The sequence below is a fragment of the Rhea americana genome, unplaced genomic scaffold (assembly GCF_003343005.1).
Source record: "Rhea americana isolate MKP2758 unplaced genomic scaffold, rheAme1 scaffold_348, whole genome shotgun sequence".
NCBI classification, from domain to species: domain Eukaryota; kingdom Metazoa; phylum Chordata; class Aves; order Rheiformes; family Rheidae; genus Rhea; species Rhea americana.
In genome coordinates, this window is record NW_028186477.1 from 410,653 (window position 1) to 421,342 (window position 10,690).

The 10,690-nt window shown below is 61.5% G+C and overlaps 1 protein-coding gene across 2 annotated transcripts in view; it reads right to left on the reverse strand.

Moving 5' to 3' along the window:
- The window catches only part of KIF3C (kinesin family member 3C), a 15,935-nt gene extending 13,512 nt beyond the window's left edge, over positions 1-2,423 (reverse strand). For both annotated transcript variants that reach the window (XM_085311727.1, XM_085311726.1), the window contains exon 1: positions 777-2,423. In XM_085311727.1, coding sequence (XP_085167853.1) covers positions 777-2,189 — 1,413 coding nt within the window. In that variant the 5' untranslated portion in view covers positions 2,190-2,423. The remainder of the gene's footprint in view (positions 1-776) is intronic.
- Positions 2,424-10,690: the final 8,267 nt, after the last annotated feature.

Sequence of the window (10,690 nt, forward strand, 5' to 3'; positions counted from 1 at the left end):
CGGACCCCAGCCCTGCGCCGGGGGCTGCGCAGGGACCCCRCGGGAGACCCTGGCCTTCAGCCCCTTTCGGCCCCCCACGCACTCCCGTGTCTCTGGCGTCCCGGAGAAGCAGGAATTAAAGCCACCGCAGGAGGCCACCCGGGGGGCGGCGCCGCCTCACTGCCCGGGGCCAAATTCCCAGGCAGGGGCTGATGCCCCGGGCAGGACCCCGCGCCGGGGGCACTGCACCGGGTCTCTAGCCCACCCGGGCGTCCGGACCCACGCCGCGACACAGGGGCGGCAGCGGACCCCGCCCGGCCCCGCAGCAGGCTCGAGTCCGGCGCGTCCCGGCAGCGATGGGCCGCGCAGGAGCGGCCAGGTGGCCCCAGCGCCAGCCCCAGCGCCAGCCCCAGCACCAGCGCCGGCCCCAGCCCGGCGCCTGTTCCCAGGGCCACCGCAGCGAGCGCGAATCTGCAGCATCATTCCAGCACCCCCTGCAAGCTGCTCTGTCAGGCGGGGAGGGGGGGGGGCAAGAGCTGAGCACGCCAAACTCATGCCACCAGTGAGGGCCTCGCCCACTGCCAGATGGTTCCTCCCGCCCTGCACCTCCGCGCACCAGCAGGTCCCCATCCGAGAGCAACCCAGCCCACCCCGACGCAGGGACACGCGGCTCCGCTCRGGCACCCCACTTGAACCCCCTGCTGGAGTGCCCACTCGAGCACCCCGCTCAGGTCTGGAGGCAATGCAGGGCCCATCCCCGCATCAGCCACAAGCACCCAGTGTGTGGCAACACCTACCTTGTACTTGGTGGCCAGTAACTCCGTAGCCTCCTGCTCCTTCCGTAGATCCTCTATCATCTTCTCCTTCTCCTCCAGCAGCTTCTGCTTCTCCTCGCTCACCAGGCTGTGGTCATCCTGAATAGCTGCTTTCTCCTCTTCCAGCCTCTCCTTCTGCTCCTTCAAGTAATTCTCCATGTTCTTCTCCAGGCCATCCTCATTGTCATCCTCCCCTTCGTTCTCCATGGCACTTTCTCCATCCATCGCTTTCTTTCGCCGGCTGCTCCTTCTCCTCTTCTTCCCCAGCATGCCTCGTTTCTCCAGCTGGGCTTTCAGGCGGACAATCTCCTCCTGAAACTCCCGCAGCAATGTGTCCTTCGGGTCCTCGTTCACCCGGGGCTTGTTCTTGATGTTCTTGGCCCTGTTGGCAAACCTGAGGGTRGAGAGGCTCTCATCATAGCTGTGAGAGGCTGGGCCCAAGGTGGCCACCATGATTGTCTTGGCATTGCCCCCCAAGGAGTCCTGCAGCAGACGAGTCAGCTTGGAGTCTCTGTASGGGATGTGTGTGCTTTTGCCATCAACTAGAGCTGAGATGACATTGCCCAGGGCAGAGAGGGAGAGGTTGATCTTAGATGCTTCCTTGGGGCGCTCTCCATGRGCGCCCATTTTGCTCTGGCGCTCACTGCCAGCAAGGTCCACCAGGTTGAGCTTGCCCACCCGGATGTGCTCCTCACCATCCAGCCCTGTCTCACTGCACTCGATGGTGATGAGGAAGATGGCATGGGAGCGGGAGCTGTACTCATTCATGTTGGTGCTGCCCACAGACCGGGTCTGGCTCCCCAGGTTCATGACGTGCTCGATCTCCTTGACATTTTTTGTCACAAAGGAGGAGAGGTCCTTGATGTAAACCCCTGTCTCGGGGTTCTCCTTCAGCTCCAGCTTCTTGCTCTGGTCCTTTGCAAGGAGGTCTCTGATCTCCTCCTGGTAGATCTCTAGGTACGAGGCCCTCACAAGGTACTGCTGGTTCTGCGACCGGGAGATGTGGGTGAAGATGTGCTCAAAGGAAATGGGAATGATGCCCCTCTTCTCTGGCTCGGTCCAGGCCCCTTGCATAGTGTACGTCTTGCCAGTGCCTGTCTGGCCGTAGGCAAAGATGGTCCCGTTGAACCCCTGCAGAACAGAGTCTATGAGCGGCCGGACCGTTTCGTCGTACAGGTCAGCCTGTTTGGAGTTGGCATCGTAGACAGCATCGAAGGTGAATGTCTTGGGCAGCTCCCCTGGTGAGGCTCTGGGGTTGCGGATGGTCACTTGACCCAGTTTCACATCCATCTCCAAGATCCTCTCGTACCCCGCTGCTTCCTCCTTTCTGTTCATGGGGCGGCAGCGGGCCACCACCTTCAGCGCCTCGCTGCTCCGGGGTTTATTGGCCATCATGATGCTGCAGCTTCCTGGCGGCCCCGCGCGTTAGGAGACAGACGATTGCCCCGGCCACTCCCCGGGAGCGGGCATGGATCGCAGCCTGGGGTTTTGTTTTCCTCCGGCTGGCGACGGTGGCCACTGCAGTCGTTTGCCCCGGCGTCTCTCCCGGCGCGCCGCACAATGGATGCGATCAGGCGCGCTGCCCCGGCAGCATCCCGTGGCGGCGGGCGGCCTCCCCACGGCGGATCATCGCCGCGGCCGGTGCAGCCGCCCGCGAGCTGGGCGTGGGGGCCCGGGCTGTGCCGCGGCCGCCGAGAACGGAGCCGGGGGCCGACGGAGGCGCGCGCCGGCGGGCGCGGGCGGCGGGCTGGGGACGCCTCTGCTGCCCCTCCGGACACTCATTCATCGCGGCGCAGCCGCTGCGCCCTGCCTGTGCGCGAGAATGAGGGAGGAAAACAGAGGCGAGGGGAGGGCTGCTGGGGAATGATGCTGCCTGGCGGGGGGCGGCGCGCCGCGGCTGATTTGCTGGGAAGCAACGCACACGGATCCACACACGCACACGCACACGCACACACTCGCACACGCACACGGCCCGGCTCGGCCGCGCTGCCAGCCCCGGCCGGCCGGGTCCGCCAGGCACGCCGGGAGCTGTAGTCCTGCCTTTGTTGCTGCTCTGGCAGGATGCAGGATGCAGGATGGGATGCAGCATGGAGGATGCAGGATGTGAGAAGCGGGATGTGGGATATGGGCTGTGGGAGGCAGGAGCGGGATATGGAACATGACATGTMAGATGCAGGGTGTGGGATATGGGTGCAGGACTGGGACGGGGTGGGGGTGCAGGATGTGAGACATGGGGTGTGGAATGCAGAATCAGGATGGGGATGCAGGATGTGGGATATAGAATATGGGATGCAGGATGCAGGATCAGGATGTGGCACAGGGGATGCAGGGTGTAAGACGTGGGATATGGAATGCAAGCTCAGGACATGAGATGCGTGTTGCAGGATGCACAATGCCAGGCACAAGACACAGAATGCAGAATACGGGATATGGGATGCAGGATCCATAACGCAGCAGGAGGGATGCAAAGTGTGGGATATGGGATACAGGGTAATGGGAAGCAGGATCAGGATATGGGATGTGGAGTGCAGGATGCATGGTGCAGGGTACAGGACGTGGGATGCGGGATGCAGGACTCGGGCTGCGGGAGGTGCCCAGCTCCAGCAGCGGGGTGCTGGGGAGCAGCTCTTAGGCCTCACTGCTGCTCCGGGGGCATTTCCACCACCCCCRCCCCAAGGGGCAGGAGCAGGTTCGGGCTGCCTCTCCCTGCAGCAGCCCCGCAGAGGCTGGCCGTGCTCCCGACGGGGCGTTCCTCCGGCGCAGGGAGGCTCTGGCACCGCCTGCCCTATGCAGGGATCTTCCCTGCAAGGTGCTCACGGACCTTGGGGGCCCGGAAGGCTGGTGCCCCCTCGGCCAGCTGGAGAGGGACGGGGTGTTTGGGGGCGGCGGGTGGGTATCCGCCCTGCGCCCGGGGCTCGGCACCGTTCTGGCGGAAAGGAGCTCCAGGTGCCACGCGCAGCCCCGTTCGCTGCCTGACAGGAATAATCCCCGTTGCCAGAGATGCAGCAAGTGGCTTTGGTGGGAGATTAAACATTCTTGTAGCTAATCGAGTCGCAGCAGCCGCCTGTTCCTGCACCGGAGATTATCCCTTAATTAATTAATTAGGGTATTTACTCTCTCGGTGCAATCCAAGGGCTCCGTCTCCAGGAGGAGCCTTGGCGGGAGGACTGCCCCTGTCCCCGGCGGYGTGACTCAGCCTGCAGAAGAGCCGTTCTGGCCTGTGCACCCCGGAAGGGGCCCACGGGGGGTGGGAAGCTGCTTCTTCCCACGGGCACGACGGGGCTGCGGTGCCAGGGCTCGGCGGCGCTGGCGGGGCGCCCACCCGGGCAGACGGTGCCGCGCGAGCCGCATCGCTGCCCGCGCTCGGGGACGGGCTCGCGGGGCTCCCGCACCGCCACCCTCGGGCCGCTGCACAGCTGGCGCACAGCTGGCCACGGGCAGATGGGGCCCTGCTGCAGCCGGTGGTGCCCAGCGCCTTGCCCAGCGCCCTGGGCACAGCCATGGGGCCAGGCGGTCGCCTGCCTCCCGCCCATGGGGCAGACACATCCCTGGGGGAGAGCAGGGCACCACACACCCCAGCTCAGCCCCAGCACCAAGGCAGGAGCAGGRTGGGACCCACAGCAGGGAGGTGCGGGGACCCCAGCGATGCTGGCCCCGGGGAAATYTCCAGAGTGGAGGGAAGCATGGAGCGACGTGGGCCTGGTACGGACCTGGGGCAGCCCGTTGACATCCCCAGCCTGTCACCTTGCATCCCTTAGACAAGACAGAGCCTTCATCTGCACAGCCACAGCACCTCCATCTCTTCACCCCCTTGGGACCATGAGGCTGCGTCGCTGCTGGAAACCCACAGGCTGCCCAGCTCTGCCCATGCCCCACGTGAGGGTCAGAGCCTGCGCTGGTGTGGGGCTCGGGGCAGGAGGAACCTGGGAGCCTCCTTGCCCCATCCTGCCACCTGCACAGCACTGGCCTGGCATCCCCAAGGGTCCCGGTTGGCCTCTGCCTGGCAGCCCTTAGGTGCGGTGCCCCTGCTCCACATCCTCCACGTGTCTAGGGCCGTGGTGATGTGGAGGGATGGGATTACACCGACCTATGGGGTGACATGGAAGGATGGGWTTACCTGGAGCTCTGGGGTGACATGGAGGGCCAGGGTTACATGAAAGGATGGGGTGAGAGGAAAGGACAAGGTGACATGTAGGGACAAAGTGACCTGGAGGGATGGGGTGATATGTAGAGACAGGGTGACATGGAGGGACGACATGGAGGGATAGGGTGACATGGAGGAATGGGGTGACATGGAGGGATGGGGTGAGATGGAGGGACAGGGTTACGTGTAGGGACAGAGTGACATGTAGGGACATTCCCTCACCCGCAGGTGTCAGCACCAGACCAGAGCGTGTGGACGTGCCCAAGGCTGTCGATGGCTGGTTCCGGGTGCCCTGGCTTGTGCCTACCCTCAGGGTGGCTCAGGGCTGTCCTGGAGGGTCCCCAGGACACCTGGCACTGTGCCCYGCCCCGGTGCAGTGGGAGCTGGAGAACAGCGGGCGCCTGGCTGCACGGCTCCGTCAGCCTTCAGGACAGCGTGGAGCTGGCATGGRCCAGCCCCCTCAAAGGTGGTGTCCGAACCAGCCAGCGGGGAGAAACCTGGGTCCGGTGGTGGCCGGGCTGGTGGGGTCTGCTGTGCCCCAGGCCCTGGCTGCCAGTAGGYTTTGCACTGGGTCCCCGGGGAGCCAGGCACGATTCTTCATATGGAAGCCATCAGGAACTGCCCCCTTCACCAGGTTTAACCCATCCCTGTGGTTTTAGCCCCTGTTTTTTCCCCAAAGGCAGGTGCTGGGGGAGGCAAGGCCACYGCCAGGGGCTGTGGACTTTCCGGGAGGAGCAAAACCCACCTCGTGCCACATCAACATGGGTTTATTCTGCAAGCACCCTGTTGGTGCTGTTGGGTTGCCTGCACTCTGCCGTGGCCCCAGAGCATGCTGTCTCCAAGCCGCTTGTGTGGATGCCATGGGGCTGTCCAGGGTGCCCCACGTGGGCAGCTGAGCTCTTGTGGGTGCTGGATTGCAGCGACCTGAGTCATGGGGTGGGGAGCAGGGAGAGTCACAGGAGCCAGCGCTGACTCATGGCCTCAGTGGCCCCAGCACAGCCCCAGACCTGGCACCATCCTCGCAGTCCCCTGGCAGGCAAAGGGGAGGCATCTCCCAGCACCAGGGCAGTGGGGGGACGGTGGGGATGGGGGTGGTGTCAGGAGGAATCACCTGCCATCCCCTTCCCAGGTGAGGGGGCCGTTCTCCTGGGATGCAGCTGCAGCAACGTGGCCTGTCGGCCCTGCAGCAGGGATGGGGCAGGCCCAGGCACGGCCCCGCAGCAACAGCGTGGTTCGTGCCAGCTGGCAGCAGAGCTCCTGCTTCGGCCCTGGARGAAAACACCGCGCTTGGGGTTTTACCCCCAGCCCACCTGCTCCCATGGAGACCCCAAGTTCCTGAGGGCCTTTACAGCCCAACAGAGATGTTGCCTCCCTTCCTCATTCGTGATCTCCTTCAACCCCTGTTGCCTGTTGAGTCACCTCTGGCAGGGCATGAGGCTGGTGGGTACCACACCACGGCATCTGTGCAACAGCCAAGGTGGGGAGTGGCATCCCCAGGGTGACTCCAGACTGGCTGGCATGGCAGTCTGAGGTCTGGGCACTGCACAGGGGTTATATGCTGTTCTGCAGATGAAGCCTGTGTGTCCTGGTGGCCTCCCACCCCCTGGAGTCTAGTCTGCCACTCCTGTCCCCCAAGGGCCCCAAAAACACTACAGCCCACAGCTGAGACAGKGGGTTTCATTCCCTGTTCGCCTCTGGCTTTGCTCAGCTGATTCCTCTTTTCTGTCAGTGTGGGCCCATTGCCTTCCTCTGCCCCCATGTCCCATGGTCACCCCTGCGACGCTATGGCCAGCCGGGGAACATCATGGCCATTCCTGGGATGCTACAGCCACCCCTGGGATGCCATGGCCACCCCAGGACACCATAGCCATCCCTGGGACATCATAGCCACACCCAGGACACTGTGGCCACCCTTAGGACATCTGGGCAAATTTACTGCTTGCTAGACACTTACACCTGGGATGTTGTGGAGCGGCTGAACAGATCCTGTGGCTCAACAGTCGGATGCTCAGCTGGTGTCAGGGTTTTGGTTTCCACGAGACCACAGGACTCCCTCTGAGGATCGACAGCTGTTGGGAAGAGATGGGGTACCCTGACCACATTGGGCAAAAGTATCTTTGGCCAAGCTTTAAGCAGGCACTACGAGGGAAAAGAGAACAAGCCCTGGTCAGGTAAGGAGGTGGTGAATGGGATTAGGAAGCAAAGGGTCTGCGAAGATGTGAAGAGAAGGGACTTCATAATCAACAAAACAGAGCTGAAGGGGAGTCAAAGGAATGCATGTAAATAGGGAATGGACAGTATTATGGGGCAAACTCTTACCTCCTTCTGGGAAGCCGGCACGCTGCGGTGCCTCTCTGAAGTTCCTGTGCACTAGCGCATACAGYATGGCAAATGAGCAGGAGGAGTCATAAGTCTGTGTGCAGCTGCAGGGCTACGATCTCACTGCAACTGTGGAAACTTGGTGGGATAAGTCACATGATGGGAGCGCTGCGATGGATGGACAGAAGCTCTTTAGGAAGGATGGGCTGGAAGAACATTGCCAGCAGGTCGAGGGAAGTGATCCTCTCCYTCTACTCAGCCCTAGTGAGGCCACATATGGAGTGCTGAATCCARTGCTGGGCTCCCCAATACCAGTGAGACATGGAGCTACTGGAGCGAGTCCACCAGAGAACTACTAAGATGATGAAGGGACTAGAGCATGTCTCCTATGAGGAAAGGCTGAGAGAGCTGGGCCCATTCAACCCAGAGAAAAGACTGAGAGGATATCTTATCAACATGTCAAGRGACTCTCCTCAGTGGTGCCCAGTGACAGGCCAAGAGGCAGCAGGCACAAACTGGAACACAGGAAATTTCATCTAAGCATAAGGAAGAACTTCTTTACTGTGAGGGTGGTTGAACACTAGAACAGGTTGCTCAAAGGCGTTGTAGAGTCTCCATCCTTGGAGATATAAAAACCCAGCTGAACACAGTCCCAAGCAGTGTGTTCTAGGTGACCCTCTCTGAGCAACAGGATTGAACCAGATGATCTCCAGAAGTCCCTGTCAACCTCAGCTACTCCGCAATTCTGGGAAGACCAGACCCTGCTGGACCCTAGCTGGAAGAAGCCAATTCTCAGTCCTTGGCACGGTGCTCTGAGGAGCGTGGGCACCCGGGTGCTGTGGCTCATCACCGCTGCGCAATGGGAAAGCCCCAGGCAGGAGCCTGGTGTGCTGCAGACACCTGCCCTAGTGAGCTGCAGTGGTGCCCAGCACCCTCTGTCCTGTTTCAAAAAGTCCCCCGGGGAGAGGTGTCTCCTCATGCTGGAGGAAGGCTGGGGCTGCTGAGTGTCGGGAGGATCTGGCCCACGTAGGCTGATCAGCCTCTTCCCAGACTTGGCAAAGTGACGGGCTGGAGTCATTAAAGAATTAATGAGGAGGAGAGTAAGGGAAGCCCTGCCAAGCCAGGCAGGCTTATGGCAAGGAGCCCYGGGGAAATCACGCCAACGCCACCTTTAACAGGGCTAGAGGTTGTTCTGATAAAGGCAGCAGCAATGGAGTAAATCCTTTTGCCTCCTGGAGGCTTTTGACTTGGTATCGTACAGCATTTTGAGGAGGGAAGTGGAGCTCTCTGAACCCAGCTGGCACGGTGTGCAGGGGCCCACAGGCTGATGTGCCTCCACCACACAGCCAGTGCGGGGGGCGGTGAGCCCCTGCGGGCTCACACAGCGGAAACGTCTCCACCACCTCCAGCCAGAGGCAGGCCTTCTGGGTGTGTGTCCATTTTCTGGCAAGCAAATCGGAAAAACACACCTGGCCATGGGGACCCTCCCAGGCAGGGCAGCTCCCATCTGAGTGTGCTTGGCCCGGCGTGGGTGCAGGCATCCAGGTGCTCCAGTGAGGAGCGAGGGATGCTCTGCCCTGCAGGGAGGCAGGCCAGGGCCTCGCTGTGGTCCTCCTTGGACAGGCATCTGTGCCACAGCCCCTGGATCAAGGGCCAGCCCCTTGCTCCCCACCATGGCTGTGCCCCTCGTCTTGCTCCCCTAGAGCCAGTCCGTCCTTCAGGCTCAGGGTTTTTCCTGTGCAGGGGTACGGGGAGAAGGAGGGCAGAGGAAGGGAAAGCAGCCAGAAATGAGGAAAACAAAAAGGATGCTCAATAATTGAGCAGCAGGGACACCCGATCTCGCCGCCTCCCCGGCGTCCCAGCCTGGTGCCATGCCACACGCTGCGTGACCTCATTCTCTGCAGGGCCGGGGCCCTCAGCTCCCCGCTGCGTGCTGAAGCACGGGGACAGCACGTCCCCTTGGGGAGGGGATGCACGCCCCGAGCCGGGACTCAGTCCCTGTGCACGGTGGCCCCAGGCCGGGGTGGGGGCACTGCTGCGAGCAGCAGCAGGGCAGCTGCCTGCAGTGCTGCTGCGGAGCCAGCGAGTGCGGGTGAAGGAGCAGGTGTGCACGTTTGTGCCTGCAGGAGTGTGAGTGCAAGTGGGTGACTGCACAGGTGCACACGTGCAAACGAGTGTGAGGACAACGGCATATGTGAGTGCAAGTGCAAGTGACTGTGCATGAGTGCAAGCATGTGCATTTGAGTGCAAATTCATGAGTGAGTGTGAGTGYGCATGTGCATGATTTCAAATGAGTGTGAGTATGAATACAAATGTGAGTGYACATGCATGTAAGCGTGCCTACAGATCTGGATCTTGTGGTGACAACACATGAAAAGGAAGAAGGTGAGCAGGGCCCCGATCCTGCCAGGTCCTGAGCCCCCCAASCCCTGCCATGCCCTCCCATGCTGTCCCACCTGGTCGCCCATCTGTGCCCTCCCGGCTCTGGGGCTGCTGACAGCCTGGGAGGTAAYGTGGCTCCAAGCGACTGAACCAAATCTCCACTCACTCCCCTTCCCGGGCGCCCGAGCGCAGTGATGCCGGGGACTGTGCACGGCGATCCCCTGGGCACAGCCCAGCCCCGCGGCCGCAGGGAACATGATGCTTCRCCTCTTGCGGGACCCCACGGTCTCCGCCCCCTCCCTCCAGCCCCCGGGTCTCTGCCAGGGAAGTGCACCGAGGGGAGATGGTGCCCAGGATTCGGCCGCTGTTATGCTCCACGCAATGGAGGAAGAGCTCCCCGCCAGCCACGTGGGCAGGGAGACAGTCCAGCTGCCCACCCTTGGGAGCAGGCAATGGGGCTAATACTCAGCGTGCACCTCTCCTCCTCTCTGCTCCTTCTTGTTGTCACAAGCTAGAACTTCTCACCTTCCCCACAGTCCCTCAGTCCCATGTTATTCTTCAAACTACCTCCCCAGCTTCCCTGTCACATTCACGGTCGCAATGAGCATCTGGGTCCATGCCGTTTTGCACAGTTCACGTTCTGGTTCCCACACGCTGGAACGCCTTCGCTTTGCTTAAACAAACATTGCAGTGGGAACGTTCCCAGGCTGTGAAAATCCTTCTGCCTGCATTGTGTTTGGAGAAATGCTGTTGGGCCTTAAACAGCATCCTCTGTGCCGAGTCCTGCTGCTGGTCGGAGGGGGCCCATTCCATACCGCCCCTGGCTGCTGGCCTTCCCTCCGCCCTCCACAGTACGTGGTGCATGTCTGTGGCTTGTCCGGTGTGGGCATGTGCGATTTGGGGTCGGTGGCTTGTAGGCTCAGGGTATTTAACTACTCCTGCTCTTGTTTATCTTCCTGAGAGATGCTCCTTGCCTGAATGAGCTTTAGCTTGTTTTTCTTTTCTTTTTTCTTTTTTCTTTTTTCTTTTTTGTTTTTTTCTTTTCTTTTTT